Below are 20,012 nucleotides of genomic sequence, written 5' to 3'. Positions count from 1 at the left end.
AAGATGTACTAATATTCACATACACGTAAAACCCCACCAATGTATATATGTGTTTGTTTTGAAAGTCACTTCAAACACAACCCACATATCTGAACTCTTTACCTTCTGGTTTAGGTTTGGAGGGAACCTTTTTGAATCCTACTTTTTCTTCAACAGGTTCTAACCAATGAAATTGAATGGAAGATGTTGCTTTTATTCTCAGACTGCCAGTCATAGTGCTATTGTGTTATCTTACACATACCATCCTGTGACAAGTTGTCTCGAAAACAATTTGACATTGAATATAAGGTGGTTTATTAACGTGAATGGAAGGTGGGCGCGGTGGTGCAGTGGTTAGCGCACTGAACCCAGCAAACCCGAGTCCAATTTCCTCCCATGGTCAGCACAATTGGCTCGTGATATCTCCACTGGTCCTGGGCCTCCACTTTATCCACCCACAGTGACCAACGTGGTGAAATATGGTTAAAACAACTCCCAGGAACAAACAGTTCATGAAATCCTTCATTTAGCAGCATGTTGACAAAAGGCCGCACATCATTAAGATGAACTTGCTGGATGTATATTAGGACTCTTTCCCGGTACAATATTGACGTTAACATGAAACAGAAAAAGTTGGCGATCAAATATTATATACAGTGCTGACATCCTATCGAATTGAATGCGGCTAAAATCGTATGAAATCTGACTTTTAGTTAAAATAATTACATTTTGATTCACTCATTGAAAGATATGGATTGCTGCATGGATGTAATTGCAAGGACAACTCCATATCTGCAATGTTCACCTTCTGGCTTAGGCTTGAGAGGAGCTTTCTTAAATTGTACTTTCTCTTCACGGGGTTCTAAACAAAAACTTTTTTATTCCAGTGCAATGACTACCAAATTTAGCATTGCAAAAAACCTTACATAAGAGTACACTTTGCATGACAGACAACACGAAAAAAGAATGTCAGCAGTTATCCCAAAGGCTTCAGTAGGAAAGGACAGGTTGGAATATATAGCTGCGATTTTGACCGATGAAAAGCTGATGTACATTGTAAACTTGACGCAGAGTTACTCTTTGGTGAACAACCACTTACCTTGTGGCTACTCCGTGCATCGTTCACATTGTTTCTCCACAACATGATAAACTACGTTAATGTGTATTGATTTTTGTAATTTCGGTCATCGACGTTACTCTCGCAAACGAGACTATGTTGTGGTCTCTTGAGTTATCACCTGGTTTAAAAAAAAGGAAACTTGAAGGTACTTTGGAACTTTTAAAAAACAACTGCATATTGGATGGCCCTACTGGAAAACGGGATTTTGATTTTAATGTGCCTCCAAACACCCGCCTCTTACCTTCTGCTTTAGGCTTGGCAGGCAACTTCTTAAGACCAACCTTTTCTTCAGCATGTTCTGAAGAACAACATTTGGAAGGTCATTTTTTTTTATTCAAAACATACTCACAAGCAGGTATAACGTTTTTTTTTGCATGTGGCGTCTTACATTTCAACGTATATCCTTGCAGTTGTAAAAACAATTCATAATTGATTTAGTCCACTTTTATATTGACAGAATAACTGCTAAAAATAGTTTGTTGAATTTAAAATAGCATTTATTTGCAATAAAAACGTATATTTTGTGAAAAGTAGTTCACAATTCACCCAATAAAAGATATGGTTTGGTTTGTGAAAGTTATTCCAAACTCAAAATCCATATCTGCAATGATCACCTTCAGGTTTAGCCTTAGGAGGAGCCTTCTTAAATGGTACTTTTTCTTCAGTGGGTTCTAAAGAAAATACCACAATTGGTTAATCATTGATACCTTCATCATATTATTATGAATCATAAGTTTGTATAATTTGTTACACGGATGATCCCATTTAGCAAGGTACCTGCCTATTTTACAAGGCAGACCCCATGGTGTGTGAGCACAGTAATAACAAAACAAAGACATCATATAAGAATAGGTTTTCCCCTTTTTTTCTGGTAACAAAACAGGTGTTAAGATGTTAAAACACCAAACTGAAACCTTTTGCAAGGAATCATGTCTGCATTAACCACAATACTTGTGGTTGCCAGAAAAAAGAGGAAAACCTATTCTTATATTTTGACACTGGCAAAGGAGGTCCCAAGACATCAATATACCAATATAGCTGAGAACGAGTACAAACAAGGAATTCATCAGCCATAAACAAAACACGTACATCAAAAGCAATTAAAATAGTCATATTCTGGTCAATTAACACCTGTTTTCTGAAAAAGTGGAGGTCATTGAATGTACACGTCACTTGTTTGCTTTTATCAAGACACTTTGGCATAAACTATTTGATTCATAACTTCACCGCATCCCAAATATAACTCATGACAAGATATGCGTTTGATTTGAAGGCCACACTTCAAACGCAAACTCCATATCTCACAGAGCCTCACCTTCTGCTCTAGCTTTGGCAGGTACTTTCTTCCGGTCTACTTTTTCTTCAGCAGGTTCTAATTGTGCAAAATAGCAAAAAAATATATATAGGTGTATATTCTAAAAAAAATTACGAGTAAATGTGTTTCAATATCTAACCGAAAATTACGAGGCTATCGTGAAAAAGAGAATTAGTAGAACGTTTCAGAGATGCTGGTACCGGTGAAGCAAAAACTGTCCTGCCCCTCCATAGATAATCACTCATTATGTATAAACAATTATGTAGTTATAATAAAGATGTTAAATAATGCCATGCCATATGTTTTAAAACAACAGGAGCATGAAATTAGAATAATTCGACCATTAAACGTGTGTCATGTGATCTCCTCATGTCCACCAATGAAAGTGCTACCCTTGAATTTACATGCATTTTTATACATGCAATCGACGCTGTATAAACAGTATGTAATTGTTCAAAGGTTACTGATGAAATGCACATTTACACTCGTGGTAAAACTTCTTGCAGGATATGGATTTGTTAATGGAATTCATTCCAGAACAGGATATGGATTTGTTAATGGAATTCATTCCAGAACAGGATATGGATTTGTTAATGGAATTCATTCCAGAACAGGATATGGATTTGTTAATGGAATTCATTCCAGAACAGGATATGGATTTGTTCATGGAATTCATTCCAGAACAGGATATGGATTTGTTCATGGAATTAATTCCAAAATGCAAAGTCCACATCAGAAGTGTTCACCTTCTGATTTAGATTTGGGAGGAACCTTCTTAAGTTGTACTTTTTCCTCGGGGGGTTCTAACGAACAAAATGTATTCATTAAAGTGTTTTCCTTTTATTAGCTTGCCATACACATATAATACTCCCAATTTTGTGTGTTTTGCAATACCTAACATCTCGTGTTTTAATTCCACAAAAATCTCAAATTGACAAATTTTGCATTTCCACCCCCCCCCCTCATAAAACAACATTAATTTTGACTTGTCCCATATTTGAAAATGAATGCACAAAAAGCTAAAATATGTGTTGTTTTGACAGTTACGTCAACAACAGACTTCATATTTTAGATGTTCACCTTCTGGCCTAGCTTTTGGAGGAGCCTTCTTAAGCTCAACTTTTTCTTCATGAGGTTCTAACAAGAATAAAATAATACAAGTTAATTGATTCCCAAACCATACAATATGAATAACTAGTATACATATGTACGTTTGGTTCCTTCTAGAGATAGACATCATCACACTCTGGGAGGCAATTGTAAATAAAACAGCAGACAAAACTTAATTCACACATTGTTAGATATTGGCATAGTTTTGGAAATAATTCCAAACCCAAATTCCATATCTTAACATATCACCTTCTGCTCTAGGCTTAGGAGAAACTTTCTTGATTTCCACTTTTTCTTCAAAGGTTTCTAACAATGAAATGTTAAAACATGAATAAGCTCATATTTCAAACTAATGTATTATAATTGTGTATCACAGTTGTTTAAATTAAAGTAATATTACAAATGTATATTATGGTCTAAATGATCATAATATTCAATTTCAAACCTTTTAAAACAGTCTGCCTCAGCAGCAGACCATGCTTTCCCACCTGATGATGGACGCTTGTGTTGCGCCCAAAACGTCGTGATTTACTTTATATTATAGCTACGTGACTTTACCGAAAGAACCAAAGAGTATGCATATCTAAACTTCTAACCTTCTGGCTTAGGCTTAGAAGGAACCTTCTAAATATAAATTTGAACTCGATCTTCAAATAATTTTAACAATCAAGGGTAAATCAATATATGAATACAAACACAAATCCCACGTGTATATGAAATTACATGAAAACATATTTTAGATAAGTGAACCTTTAATACTGGTAGGAACCTCCTGGTTACACCAGCCCACAGGGGATTATTGTGTCCATCCGTCCGTCGTGCATCCAAAAATGGGAGGGGTGGGGCTGGGTGGGGAGGGTGGGGCCGGGTGGGGGGTGGGAGGGGTGGGGCTGGGTAGGGAGGGGCTGCTCACTCCGTGGTGCCCTTATAAAACTCAACGTTTAACCTACTCACGCCGGCTTGTGCCCGCCCTCACAGTCGGGCATATTTGCGGAATACACCACGCCGCCGTTGACCCTGGCCATTGACCGAGCAACTCAACGTTCCTACCAGCTCCCTCCGCAGGAATGTGTTAAATGCAACTGAGGAGATATCCTGTGTGATGTCTTGCCTGCTGTGGTGCTCGTTGTAATGTGTATACAATGACCACGTGACCTATGTTATATTAAAAACCTTAAATTTACAATCAACTACTTTTGGGAGGTATATTACTCAGGCCCCCTTAAACATGACAGCTGCCCCACATCCTGTCTCCTGAATGTGAGAAATACCCTCTATGCCACGCCCACAAATATGTGGCTATTTTCATATGATCTGATTAGCCAAATAATCGAACCACCAATGAGTAGAGTAATTGATTACCTAAATAATTATCAGAGAGCCCAGCCTAAAGTGAACACTCACTTTATAATGGACACCTCTTCTATAGGTCTGAGTAAAATTATATTGACTACATTTATTTGATCGCCAATTTTAAACAATCTGTTCGACAACAAATGCATGTTTTCGGTTATCTTACCTTCGGCTTTTCCTCTTGCAGGAACCTTCTTAATCTCCACAAATTCTTCATACGTTTCTAAATGAAAAATAATCAACACATTAAGCAGTGTTCCAAATGGATATACTCATGTTATAACGAATGCAGTAAGCGCTGATCAAGATATGGGTTTGTTTTGAAAGCCGTTCCAAACACAAGTACCATATCTGACAAGCTAACCTTCTCGTTTAGCTTTGGGAGGCACCTTCTTAACTTCCACATATTCTTCATAATGTTCTAAAGAGTAATAGAATGTATTTTACAACACGAAGGTTTACATTGAAATAATAAACAAATTAAGTGCCACCTTTTTATTAGACGATAAGACAATATTTCACGTATTCTTTGACCCAAAGAATATTAATTCCTGCAGTCACGAAAGCTTTAAGTCAAGATTTAATATTTCAAGTGTTAAATTATTTCACAGCCTTTCTTTGTAAGTGGACCAACACTGAATAAGTTAAGGTATGTCTTCAACATATCTGGGTCTCGTTACATGAACACCTTGAATTTTACTTTAACCTGGGTACAAGTGGCACAACCCTGCAAATGCTTGCTCGCATCACTGCTGGCAGAAGGGCCTCCACTAGAGGGAGCTCGACATAGTCTCTCTGGAGCGTACTTTGGTCTACTCTTCCATGCTGGCCAAACATCTCGGAAGAAGTGAGAGTACCAAACACTTTGCACCACTACACGCAACCTGCCAATATACAGAATGTGATGCCGCTATTTATTCTGGCATGTCCATTTACTTTAACCTATATTGATCTAAACGTAAAAATAAAGGTAAGTTATGTCTTTTTTTTTTACAAGTGCCCATTAATGTAATGCTCATTAATTTGTCAAAAAACAGCAATGCCCCTGACTGTACTAATTGGAAAGCTTACTGAGCTAATGCAGACTTCAATCAAATTGGCCTTCCAGGATAATCTCATGTAGTTGGAAATGTAAACAATGAGCACACGCAAGAAACACAATACTTTGAAAGATATGCGTTTGTTTTGAAAGTTGCACCAAAGACAAACAACATATCTGAATTCCTGACCTTCAGTTTTAGCCTGGGTAGTAACTTTCCTTATCTCCACTTCTTCGTAAAATTCTAACAAAAAAGTCAGCGTATTAGAGGACTAACCCATAAACAGAAACATTCAAAATATTTGGTGATTGTAAGTTCTAAGTTGTTTTAATTATGAAAATGAGATACAATTTTAACAGTTGAATGAAGAAGTTGCAAATTTCATGGGAATGTTGAAGAAGATATGGGTTTGGTTCGGAAGCTTTTCCAAACACAAGCACCATATCTCACACGCTAACCTTCTCGTTTAGCTTTGGGAGGAACTTTCTTAATCTCCACAGTTTCTTCATAATGTTCTAAAAATTAACACGGCAAGATTTTTTTACAACTAGAAACACGTGAGATGTCTAAAAGTATTTGCATGAAAAGACAATATATTGCTGTGATAAAGTACACGAAGGTGTTTCGATAATAGCATCAAGACTGAAGGCGACTAGGTAGGTTAATAGAAGGCATCATTCATTGTCCATTAAATATAACTTAGAGCATAATTATGAATACGAACACAATAAGGATGGGTACACCGTAAAGATTGACAAACTGTTATATATGGAAAGAAACCCAACAATTATATGATATGTGCTTGTTTTGAAAGTCCCTTCAAACACAAACCACATATTTGAATTTCTAACCTTCTGGCTTAGGCTTGGCAGGGACTTTCCTTATCTCCAATTTTTCTTCGTGAATTTCTAACAATAAAATCAAATGTTCGATTATTATCCATTAAAATATTAATCAAATGTGCTAAATGTATAAAATTACGTAAATAAACATGTACATCAGATATAAAAAGACAGGAATTTGCAATTGCATGGCAATCATTTGCGAAGATATGGGTTTGGTTTGAAAGCCTTTCCAAGCACAAGCACCATATCTCACACGCTAACCTTCTCGTTTAACTTTGGGAGGAACTTTCTTAATCTCCACAGTTTCTTCATAATGTTCTAAAAATATGAATAACGGGATTTTTTACAACTGTAAACTCATTTGATTCCTTACCATAACAACATTAAAAGATAACATTTCACTGTATTAAGATACGAAGATAAGGTAGGTCTATGGAGACCTCGTGTGTTTCCCAGGAAACATAACTTAGAGAATAATCATGAACACAATAAAGTAAGATACACCATGATCATTGGCTAACATTCACATAGACCTGAAATCCCATAAATTTAATGATATGTGTTTGGTTTGAAAATCCCTTCAAACACAAAACACATATATGAATTCCTAACCTTCTGGTCTAGGCTTGGCAGGAACTTTCCTTATCTCCACTTTTTCTTCATAAAGTTCTAACAATAAAATCAACATATTAGACGACTACGAATATCCATTGCAGTATTATTAATACGTGATAAATGTATCAGTTTAGGTAAATAAGCATGAGCATGAGATTTAAGAGCTAAACCACAATGATTAGAAGATAGGAATTTGGAATTTCATGTCAATATTCACAGAGATATGGGTGTGTTTCTAAAGCTTTTCCAAACGCAAGCCCCACATCTCACACTCTAACCTCGTTGGGGAGAACTTTTATAGTCGCCACTTTTATTGTAATATTCTAACAGATAATACAAGTCTTTTTTTTACAAAAAAAATCCCATCAGATGCCTTTCCATCATTGTTAAACAAGCTATTTCATCTTTCAACCTGGCAAAGTGTTTCCATGCGAGGATCAACACGGAATAAGATTAGTCAGGTTTTGTAGAAGGCCTCACGAATTGTCAATTCAACATAACTTGGAGCCAGTCATACGCATAAAAACAATGAGGTTTGGTATACCATAAATAGTGCACTTCACTTATAAGTAACACACCAGAGTTCAAACACTTATTGCGCTAATGTAGTCTTCTTAATTTATTGTTATCCCTTAATCAAGCAATGATATTGTTATTATTATTTTTTATTTCATTATTTCTATCTACGTGGCTTTACTGAAAGACACAAAGAATATGAACAATGAAATACACTTTTCATTTCTAATCAGGTGAGAACCCATTGTGACTGAGTCTCTTTTTTAAAGATAAATATGGACCACAGAATAAATTGCGGTAATAATAATTATTAAAATATCAAATCTGCACAGACAAATAAAGAATTGTGTTGAAACCATAACAGCACCAAGCAGAGATACATTTATCAAAACAGATAAAAACATTACGATGTATATAATATCATGTATTGATACATATTAACTGCGATAATGTGTAAACATAACTTAGAAAATAATAAAAATAAATACCATGCAGAAGCATATAACATGATACGTTGTTAGTGAACATATACAAGGCATTAAAAGCCAATCAATCCTAAGATATGGGTTTTGTTTGAAAGCCTTTCCAAACACAAGAACCATATTTCACTTGCTAACCTTCTAGTTTAGCTTTGGGGGGAACTTTCTTAATCTCCACAGTTTCTTCGTAATGTTCTAAAAAGAATATATAACAAGATGCTTTCACAACTAGAACTCATCAGATGCCTTGTCATAATTGCATGAAAAGAATATTATTTCACTGAATTAAGAAATTCGAAGGTGTTTCTATTATAACATAAAGACTGAAGGAGATAAGGTAGGCCTATAGAAGACTCGTGTGTTTCCTATTAAACTTAACACGAAGCATAATCATGAACATAATAAGGTAGGATAAACCATGAAGATTGGCAAACCTTCACATAGACCTGAAACCCATGAATTATATGATATGTGTTTGGTTTGAAAATCACTTCAAACACAAACAGATATATGAATTCCTAACCTTCTGGCTTAGGCTTGGCAGGAACTTTTCTTATCTCCACTTTTTCTTCATAAAGTTCTAACAATAGAATCAGCACGTTAGATGACTATCCATTAAAGCGTTACTAATATGTGCTAAATGTATCAGTTCAGCATGAACATGGGATTTAACAGCTAAACCACAATGATTCGAAGATTGGAATTTGGAATTTCATGTCAATGTTCACAAAGATATGAGTGTGTTTTTAAAGCATTTCCAAATGCAAGCCCCACATCCCACAAGCTAACCTTCTCATTTAGCTTTGGGAGGAACCTTTTTAATCTACACTTTTTGTTTGTAATGTTCTAATAAATAAAAACAGTTGTTTATATTTTGTTATCATAGAATCACACCAGATGCCTTGCCATCATTGTGTTAAACAAGGTATTTCACCTGTTAAATAAATATTTTAACCTGACTAAGTGTTTCCATGAGAGGATCAAACACGGAATAAGATTAGTCAGGTCTTGTAGAAGGCCTCAGGCCTTGTCAATTCAACTTAACTTGCAGCGAATCATAAGCATAAAAACTACGAGGGAGGGTTTACCATTACCAGTGCGCTTAACTCAGAAGCAATACACCAGAGTTCAAACATTCATTGAGTAGCTAACTGCGTTGTATATAGACTTCTTAATTTATTGTTAGCCCTACATTCAGCAATATAATAAACGTTTCATTTCTAATCAGGTGCGAGCGCATTGTGATTGAGGGCTGTTGAAAAGATAAATATGAGCCAAAGAAAAAAATACAACAGAAAAAAAGTGCAGTACAAAAAAATAAAAGATACACAGAAAAACTAAAAAAATTGTTAAAACCATAACAACACCAAGCAGAGACTAATTGTTCGAAACAGATTAAAAAAGAACATTATGATGTATAATATGATGCAGTGATACATATTAACCGGTACAATGTGTAAGCATAATCAAATACACAAACGCCATGTGGAAGGTTGAAACCATGATGGATTAATTAACATATAAATAGAAGTAAAAGCCAATCAATCCTAAGATATGGGTTTGGTTCGGAAGGCTTTCCCAACACAAGCACCATATCTCACAAGCTAACCTTCTCGTTTAGCTTTGGGAGGAACTTTCTTAATCTCCACAGTTTCTTCATAATGTTCTAAAAAGTACATATAACAAGCTGTTTTTAACAACTATAAACTCATCAGATGCCTTACCATATTTGCATTGAAATATAATATTTCACTGTATTAAGATACTCAAAGTTGTTTCTATGATAACATCACGACTGAAGGAGATAAGGTAGGTCGATAGAGGCCTCGCGTGTTTCTCAGGAAACATAACTTAGAGCATAATCATGAACACAATAAGGTAGGATACAGCATAAAGATTGACTAACTTTCACATACACGTGAAACCACACCAATTATATGATAATGGTTTGTTTTGAAAGTAATTTCAAACACAAACCAAATATCTGAATTCCTAACCTTGTGGCTTAGGCTTGGCAGGAACTTTCCTTATCTCCACTTTTTCTTCATAAAGTTCTAACAATAAAATCAACACATTAGACGACTATCCATGACAGCATTATTCATGTGCTAAATGTACAAGATTACATAATTAATAATTTACATGGGATTCAACAGCTAAACCACTGTTTAGAAGATAGGAATTTGGAATTTCAATTTTTACAAACATGGGTTTGTTTAGAAAGTATTTCCAAACGAAAACCCCACATCTCACACGCTAACCTTCTCCCTTAACTTTGGGAGGAACTTTCTTAATCTCTACAGTTTCTTCATAATGTTCTAAAAATACATATAACAAGCTATTTTAACAACTATAAACGCATCAGATGCCTTACCATAGTTGAATTAAAGATAATATTATCACTGTATTAAAATACTCAAAGGTCTTTCTATGATAACATGAAGACTGAAGGAGATAAAGTAGGTCTAAAGTGGCCTCGTGTGTTTCCCATTGAACATAACTTAGAGCATAATCATGAACACAATGAAGTAAGATACACCATAAAGATTGACTAACATTTACATAGATCTGAAATCCACAAAAATGTATTATATGTGATTGGTTTGAAAATCACTTCAAACACAAAACACATATACTGTATGGATTCCTAACCTTCTGGTTTAGGCTTGGCAGGAACTTTCCTTATCTCCACTTTTTCTTCATAAAGTTCTAACAATAAAATCAACACGTTAGACGACTATCCATTGCAGCATTATTATTAAGATGTGTTAATGTAACAGTTGAGGTAATCAAGCATGAACATGGGATTTTAACAGCTAAACCACAATGATTAGAAGACAAGAATTTGGAATTTCATTCTAGATTTGGAATTTCATGTTAATCTTCACAACGATATGGGTGTGTTTCAAAAGTCTTTCCAAACGCAAGTCCCCGCATCTCACACGTTAACTTTCTCGTTTAGCTTTGGGGATAACTTTTTTAATCTCCACTTTTTCTTCATAATATTCAAAAAAATAATACAAGTGTTTATTTAAAAATGTACAAATAAAAGCCCATCAGATGCCTTTCAATCTTCGTGTTTCACAACCTATTTCACCAGTTAAATAAATATTTAAACCTGACTAAGTGTTTCTATGAGAGGATCAACACGGAATAAGATGAGTCAAGCCTTGTAGAAGGCCTCAGGCATTGTCCATTCAGCATATCTTGTAGCTAACCATGAGTATAAACACAATGATGTTTGGCATGTCATTAATAGTACGCTTAACTCATAAACAATATACCAGAGTTCAAATACTCATTGGGTAGCTAACTGCGCTAATGTGGTCTTCTTAATTTATTTGCTAGCTGTACATCGATAAAGTGACGACGGCCGCTTGTGTTACGATCAAAACGTCGTGATATTTTTATTCACTTCGTTATTATTTTGTCTATCTACGTGACTTTACCAAAAGAACCAAAAAATAATAATTCCTGCAAGTCATGAAAGTTTTGAGTCATAATTTCATTTCTAATCAGGTGAGAGCCTATTGTGACTGAGTCTTTTTTTTTAAACAGAGATACGGACGACAAAAAAACACGGTGATAAAATAATACTGTAAAAAATTAACTAGATAAAATATGAAATTTACAGACAAAAAAATCTGTTAAAACCATATCAACACCAAGCAGAGAATAGTTCTCCAAAATAGATATGAAAAACCATATGATGTATAATATTATGTATATAAAAATATTAACCGCTACGATGTGTAAACAGAACTTAGAGCATAATCGTATAAATAAATACCATGTGGAAGCATGTAATATGATGCATTGTTCACGAACATTTAAATGGAAGACAAAGCCAATCAAGCCAAAGATATGGGTTTGGTTTGGAAGACTTTCCAAACACAAGCACCATATCTCACACGCTAACCTTCTCGTTTAACTTTGGCAGGAACCTTCTTAATCTCCACAGTTTCTTCATAATGTTCTGAAAATACATATAACAGGATGTTTTTACACCGATAAACTAATCAGATGCATTACCATAATTGCATTAAGAGATAATATTTCACTGTATTAAGATATTCAAAGGTGTTTCTATGATAACATGAAGACTGAAGGAGATAAGGCAGGTCTATAGAGACCTCGAGTGTTTCCCAGGAAACATAACATAGAGCATAATCATGAACAAAATAAGGTATGATACACCATAAACATTGACTAACCTTCACATACACGTGAAACCACACCAATGATATGATATGTGTTTGTTTTGAAAGTTACTTCAAACACAAACCACATATCTGAATTCCTAACCTTCTGGCTGAGGCTTGGCAGGAACTTTCCTTATCTCCACTTTTTCTTCATAAAGTTCTAACAATAAAATCAACACGTTAGACGACTATCCATTACAGCATTATTAATACGTGCTAAATGTATCAGATTACGTAATTAAGAATGTATATGGGATTTACCAGCTAAACCACATAGATTCGAAAATAGGAATTTGGAATTGCATGTTAATGTTCACAACGATATGGGTTTGTTTCGAAAGCCGTTCCAAACAAAAGCCCCACATCTCACACGCTAACCTTCTCGTTTAGTTTTGGGAGGAACCTTTTTAATCTCCACTTTTTCTTCATAATGTTCTAACAAATAAAACAAGTTGTTTATATTTTTTACAAATAGAATCACACCAGGGTCTACCATTAATAGTGCTCTTAACTGATAAGTAACACACCGCTGTTCAAACACTCACTAGCTACCAGCGCTAATGTAGTCTTCTTAATGTATTGTTAGCCCCACATCAAGCCATGAAAGCCACTTTTCATTTCTCATCAGGTGAGAGCCCATTGTGACTGAGTCTCTTTTTTAAAGAGAAATATCGACCACAGAATAAAATACAACAGCGAAACAATGCAAGAAAAAAACAATAATAATAAAAATATAAAATCTATACAGACGAATAAAATAATTGTGTTGAAACCATAACAACACCAAGCAGGGAATAATTTTTCAAAACAAATGAAAGAAATATTACGATGTATAATATTACGTAGTGATACAAATTAACCACGATAATGTGTAAACATGAATTAGATCATGATCATATAAATAAACACCATGCGGAATGATATTATATGATGATTTGTTAATGAACATGTACATGGCAGTACCTAAGATATGGGTTTAGTTTGAACGCCTTTCCAAACACAAGAACCATATGTCACTCGCTAACCTTCTCGTTTAGCTTTGGTAGGTACTTTCTTAATCTCAATAGTTTCTTCATAAAGTTCTAAAACAATATATAACAAGATTTTTTTTACAAATAGAAACTAATCAGATGGCTTACCATAATCACATTACAATATAATATTTCACTGTATTAAGATACTCAGGTATTTCTATGATAACATCAAGACTGAAGGAGATAAAGCAGGTCAATAGAGGCCTCGAGTTTCCCATTAAACATTACTTGGAGAATAATCATGAACACAACAAGGTAGGATACACCATAAAAATTAACTAATCTTGACATACACGTGAAACCCCACCAAATTATATAATATGTGTTTGTTTTGAAAGTCACTTCAAACACAAACCACATATCTGAATTCCGAACCTTCTGGCTTAGGCTTGGCAGGAACTTTCCTTATCTCCACTTTTTCTTCATAAAGTTCTAACGATAAAAGCAACGCATTAGACGACTATCCATGAAAGTGTTATTAATAAATACTAAATGTATCAGATTACGTAATTCAGCATGAACATAATATTTTTTAAAGAGCCAAACCGCAATGCTTATAAGACAAGAATTTGGGATTGTATGGCATTTTTTGCGAAGATATGGGTTTGGTTTGAAAGCCTTTCCAAATGCAAGCCCCACATCTCTCACGCTAACCTTCTCGTTTAGCTTTGGGAGGAACCTTTTTAATCTCCACTTTTTCTTCAAAATGTTCTAACAAATAAAACAAGTTGTTTATATTTTTGTTACAAATAGAATCACACAAGATGCCTTGCCATCATTGTGTTAAACGAGGTATTTCACCTGTTAAAGAAATATTTCAATCTGACAAAGTGTTTCCATGAGAGGATCAACACGGAATAAGATTAGTCCGGTTTTGTAGAAGGCATCAGGCCTTGTCAATTCAACTTAACTTGCAGCGAATCATAAGCATACAACTACGAGGGAGGATAAACCATTAATAGTGTGCTGAACTCAGAGGCAATATACCAGAGTTGAAACATTCATTGAGTAGCTAACTGCGTTGTATATAGTCTTCTTAATTTATAGTTAGCCCTACATTCAGCAATATAATAAACGTTTCATTTCTAATCAGGTGCGAGCGCATTGTGACTGAGTGTCTTTTGAATAGAAAAATACGGGCCACAGAATAAAATACAACAGCAAAAAATGCAGTACAAAAAAAATCTAAGATACACAGACACCACTAGGACATTTGTTAGAACCATAACAACACCAAGCAGAGACTAATTATCCTAAATATATATTAAAAGATCATGATGTATAATAGTATGTATTGATACATCATAACCGCTATAGTGTGTCAATACAACTTAGAGCATAATCGTACACGTAAACACTGTGCAGTAGGATATAACATGATTATTTTCTAATGAACATATAAAGGTAGGTGAAAGCCAATCGATCCGATGATATGGGTTTGTTTTAGAAGACTTTCCAAACACAAGCACCATATCTCGCACGCTAACCTTCTCGTTTCGTTTTAGGAAGAACTTTCTTAATCTCCACAGTTTCTTCGTAATGTTCTGAAAATATAAATAGCAAGTTTTTTCACAACTAGAAGCACCATAATTACATTAAATATATTTCCCTGTAGTAAGATAGTCGAAGATATTTGTATAATAACAAAGGAGGTTAGGTTTGTCGAAAGTGGCCTCATGTGTTTCCCCTTAAACATAACTTAGAGCATAATCATGACCACATTAAGGCAGCATACACCATAAAGATTGGCGAACCTTCACATACACGTGAAACCCCACCAATGCTATGATATGTGTTTGTTTTGAAAGTCACTTCAAACACAAACCACATATCTGAATTCCTAACCTTCTGGCTTAGGCTTGGCAGGAACTTTCCTCATCTCCACTTTTTCTTCATAAAGTTCTAACAATAAGAGCAACACATTAGACGACTATCTATGAAAGTGCCATTAATAAATACTAAATGTATCAGATTACGTAACTCAGCAAGAACATAATATAAAAAATCCAAACTGCAATGCTTATAAGACATGAATTTGGGATTATATGGTGATATTTTGCAAAGATATGGGTTTGGTTTGAAAGTCTTTCCAAACGCAAGCCCCACATCTCTCACGCTAACCTTCTCGTTTAGCTTTGGGAGGAACCTTTTTAATCTCCACTTTTTCTTCAAAATGTTCTAACAAATAAAACAAGTTGTTTATATTTTTGTTACAAATAGAATCACACAAGATGCCTTGCCATCATTGTGTTAAACGAGGTATTTCACCTGTTAAAGAAATATTTCAATCTGACAAAGTGTTTCCATGAGAGGATCAACACGGAATAAGATTAGTCCGGTCTTGTAGAAGGCCTCAGGCCTTGTCAATTCAACTTAACTTGCAGCGAATCATAAGCATGAAACTATGAGGGAGGATATACCAATAATAGTGTGCTTAACTCAGAGGCAATATACCAGAGTTCAAACATTCATTGAGTAGCTAACTGCGTTGTATATAGTCTTCTTAATTTATTGTTAGCCCTATAATTCAGAAGTATAGTAAACGTTTCATTTCTAATCAGGTGAGAGCCCATTGTGACTGAGTGTCTTTTGAAAAGAAAAATACGGGCCACAGAATAAAATACAACAGCAAAAAATGCAGTACAAAAAAAAATCAAAGATACACAGACAATAATAAAAATAAAACATAATAAAATAAAATAATACATAGTGTTATATTAAAATGTATAAGGTATAGGGTGGTTTATAGCAATACAGTATATAATTTAATGTTGGGTTCATCTATGGCAGTATATAGTACGGTGTATGCTCGTGTGATGTAAGAGAATAAAGTTTAGATGGAAGCATATTATATAATTTTTACGACGTAGAATTGTAATGTATTACTTGCTGTTAGTAACTCAGCTTATTGTAGAGTATAGTAAGTATACTGATGGTGCTATGCAGTTTATACTTTAGTTTTTTATGTAGTTTATACTTTAGTTTTCTACGTGGTTGTTTAGTAACTGCAGCTACATATCATTAACATTCCTTTCCATTGTTAATGCTACTCCCTGCACCCCCCCTTGGTGCTGCTGATCCTGCATAATGCATGGGCATAATATGACTTTGAAAGCCCCCCACCCACCTCCTACGCATTTACCATGAATATGCTAAATTCCTCTTCATATGCACATTCTTTTTGTTAAGGCGCTCTTCCACCTCCAACCCAGCTTATATATAAGCTCCTAGCTTGGTAGTGTCTCATTCTTCACCTGAAGACGGCTGCTTGCGTTGTAGCCGAAACCTCGTGAGAATTATTTTATTTTATTATGTTTTATTTTTATTATTTTTTCATATTTTATTACTTCCCTTCTACGTGACTTTATCGAAAGAACCAAGAAGATGAATCCCTGCAGTCACGAAAGCTTTAAATCGAAATTTATACACAGACAAACTAAGACATTTGTTAGAACCATAACAACACCAAGCAGAGACTAATTATCCGAAATAGATATTAAAACATTATGATGTATAATAGTATGTATTGATACATCATAACCGCTATAGTGTGTCAATACAACTTAGAACATAATCGTACACGTAAACACTGTGCAGTAGGATATAACATGATTATTTTCGAATGAACATATAAAGGTAGGTGAAAGCCAATCGATCCGATGATATGGGTTTGGTTTAGAAGACTTTCCAAACACAAGCACCATATCTCGCACGCTAACCTTCTCGTTTCGTTTTAGGAGGAACTTTCTTAATCTCCACAGTTTCTTCATAATGTTCTGAAAATATAAATGGCAACTTTTTCACAAATAGAAACACCATAATTACATTAAATATTTTTCCCTGTAGCAAGATAGTCGAAGATATTTTTAGAATAACATCAAGACCAAAGGAGGTTAGGTTTGTCGAAAGTGGCCTCATGTGTTTCCCCTTAAACATAGCATAATCATGACCACATTAAGGCAGCATACACCATAAAGATTGGCGAACCTTCACATACACGTGAAACCCCACCAATGCAATGATATGTGTTTGTTTTGAAAGTCACTTCAAACACAAACCACATATATTAATTCCTAACCTTCTGGCTTAGGTTTGGCAGGAGCTTTCCTTATTTCTACTTTTTCTTCATAAAGTTCTAACAATAAAAGCAAGCATTAGACGACTATCCATGAAAGTGTTATTAATAAATACTAAATGTATCAGATTACGTAACTCAGCATGAACATAATATAAAAAAGCCAAACTGCAATGCTTATAAGACGTGAATTTGGGATTATATGGCGATATTTAGCAAAGATATGGGTTTGGTTTGAAAGCCTTTCCAAATGCAAGCCCCACATCTCTCACGCTAACCTTCTCGTTTAGCTTTGGGAGGAACCTTTTTAATCTCCACTTTTTCTTCAAAATGTTCTAACAAATAAAACAAGTTGTTTATATTTTTGTTACAAATAGAATCACACAAGATGCCTTGCCATCATTGTGTTAAACAAGGTATTTCACCTGTTAAAGAAATATTTCAATCTGACAAAGTGTTTCCATGAGAGGATCAACACGGAATAAGATTAGTCCGGTCTTGTAGAAGGCCTCAGGCCTTGTCAATTCAACTTAACTTGCAGCGAATCATAAGCATACAACTACGAGGGAGGATCTACCATTAATAGTGTGCTTAACTCAGAGGCAATATACCAGAGTTCAAACATTCATTGAGTAGCTAACTGCGTTGTATATAGTCTTCTTAATTTATTGTTAGCCCTACATTCAGCAATATAATAAACGTTTCATTTCTAACCAGGTGAGAGTCCATTGTGACTGAGTGTCTTTTGAATAGAAAAATACGGTCCACAGAATAAAATACAACAGCAAAAACTGCAGTACAAAAAAAATCAAAGATACACAGACAAACTAAAACATTTGTTAGAACCATAACAACACCAAGCAGAGACTAATTATCCGAAATAGATATTAAAACATTATGATGTATAATAGTATGTATTGATACATCATAACCGCTATAGTGTGTCAATACAACTTAGAGCATAATCGTACACGTAAACACTGTGCAGTAGGATATAACATGATTATTTTCGAATGAACATATAAAGGTAGGTGAAAGCCAATCGATCCGACGATATGGGTTTGGTTTAGAAGACTTTCCAAACACAAGCACCATATCTCGCACGCTAACCTTCTCGTTTCGTTTTAGGAAGAACTTTCTTAATCTCCACAGTTTCTTCATAATGTTCTGAAAATATAAATGGCAACTTTTTCACAAATAGAAACACCATAATTACATTAAATATATTTCCCTGTAGTAAAATAGTCGAAGATGGTCTTATGTGTTTCCCCTTAAACATAACTTAGAGCATAATCATGACCACATCAAGGCAGCATACACCATAAAGATTGGCGAACCTTCACATACATGTGAAATCCCACCAATGCTATGATATGTGTTTGTTTTGAAAGTCACTTCAAACACAAACCACATATCTGAATTTCTAACCTTCTGGCTTAGGCTTGGCAGGAACTTTCCTTATTTCTACTTTTTCTTCATAAAGTTCTAACAATAAAATCAACACATTAGACGACTATCCATTACAGCGTTAGTAATATGTGCTAAATGTATCAATTCAGCATGAACATGGGATTTAACAGCTAAACCACAATAATTAGAAGATATGAATTTGGAATTTCATGTTAATGTCGACAAAGATATGGGTTTGTTTTGAAAGCTTTTCCAAACGCAAGCCCCACATCTCACACGCTAACCTTCTCGTTTAGCTTTCGGAGGAACCCTTTTAACCTCCACTTTTTCTTCGTAATGTTCTAATCAACAATATAGATTTTAAAAAAAATAGCCTCATAAACAAGAACAAATGATAAGCACTACTTTCTGATACAAACATACTGATAGTGAAATGTTATTAATGTAGTTGGACATTTGAAATTCGGTATCTAAACAAAGTACCAGTCTCACATTTAAATAATGCAATGAAATACATCACAATCACCACACAGAGTAAAAATATTGGCTTGTTTTGAAAGTCGATCCAAACACAAGCACCATATTTCGCACGCTAACCTTCGTGTTTAACTTTTGTTGGAACCGTTTTAACCTCCACTACTTCTTCGTAATGTTCTGAGAAGCAACACAAGTTTTATACGTATAAATAATCTTTGTAATTGAAACACAAACCTCACACATTGGTGTTAAAACTAAATTTCACATTACAGTATAAATTATATATATACTGATTCAAAGCCATAACAGCATCACGCTGGATGGGAAAGAGGTCAGTGTAATGCCCAATGTCTTGCACCCATGAGTACATTGTGCAATGATCACCAATTATGGTAAACACTAAACACCTAATGAGTAGTTAATCTAGTGTAGCCTTTGATTT

General features: G+C 34.7%; 1 protein-coding gene and 1 long non-coding RNA gene across 2 annotated transcripts in view; both read right to left on the bottom strand.

The window, feature by feature from the left end:
* TTN (titin) overlaps positions 1–20,012 on the bottom strand; it is a 340,888-nt gene that overhangs the window by 192,708 nt on the left and 128,168 nt on the right. The window contains exons 110-133 of the mRNA XM_078603948.1: positions 19,691–19,747; positions 19,378–19,434; positions 19,112–19,168; positions 18,794–18,850; positions 17,328–17,384; positions 15,730–15,786; positions 15,454–15,510; positions 15,096–15,152; positions 14,263–14,319; positions 12,953–13,009; positions 9,982–10,038; positions 8,896–8,952; positions 7,024–7,080; positions 6,769–6,825; positions 6,376–6,432; positions 6,107–6,160; positions 5,242–5,298; positions 5,044–5,100; positions 3,774–3,830; positions 3,495–3,551; positions 3,161–3,217; positions 2,415–2,471; positions 1,714–1,770; positions 1,341–1,397 (exon numbers count right to left, since the gene is read on the bottom strand). Of these exons, the coding sequence (XP_078460074.1) occupies positions 1,341–1,397; positions 1,714–1,770; positions 2,415–2,471; positions 3,161–3,217; positions 3,495–3,551; positions 3,774–3,830; positions 5,044–5,100; positions 5,242–5,298; positions 6,107–6,160; positions 6,376–6,432; positions 6,769–6,825; positions 7,024–7,080; positions 8,896–8,952; positions 9,982–10,038; positions 12,953–13,009; positions 14,263–14,319; positions 15,096–15,152; positions 15,454–15,510; positions 15,730–15,786; positions 17,328–17,384; positions 18,794–18,850; positions 19,112–19,168; positions 19,378–19,434; positions 19,691–19,747 (1,365 nt within the window). The remainder of the gene's footprint in view (positions 1–1,340; positions 1,398–1,713; positions 1,771–2,414; positions 2,472–3,160; positions 3,218–3,494; positions 3,552–3,773; positions 3,831–5,043; positions 5,101–5,241; positions 5,299–6,106; positions 6,161–6,375; positions 6,433–6,768; positions 6,826–7,023; positions 7,081–8,895; positions 8,953–9,981; positions 10,039–12,952; positions 13,010–14,262; positions 14,320–15,095; positions 15,153–15,453; positions 15,511–15,729; positions 15,787–17,327; positions 17,385–18,793; positions 18,851–19,111; positions 19,169–19,377; positions 19,435–19,690; positions 19,748–20,012) is intronic.
* LOC144724650 (uncharacterized) lies at positions 12,293–12,760 on the bottom strand. The gene is made up of 2 exons (XR_013586551.1): positions 12,678–12,760; positions 12,293–12,348 (listed from the first exon to the last, which is right to left on the bottom strand). It is a non-coding gene; the product is annotated as an uncharacterized LOC144724650 (long non-coding RNA).

This window comes from Lampetra planeri, chromosome 21, assembly GCF_965212315.1.
Source record: "Lampetra planeri chromosome 21, kcLamPlan1.2.h2, whole genome shotgun sequence".
NCBI classification, from domain to species: Eukaryota; Metazoa; Chordata; class Hyperoartia; order Petromyzontiformes; family Petromyzontidae; genus Lampetra; species Lampetra planeri.
This window is presented reverse-complemented; position numbering and strand designations above follow the sequence as displayed.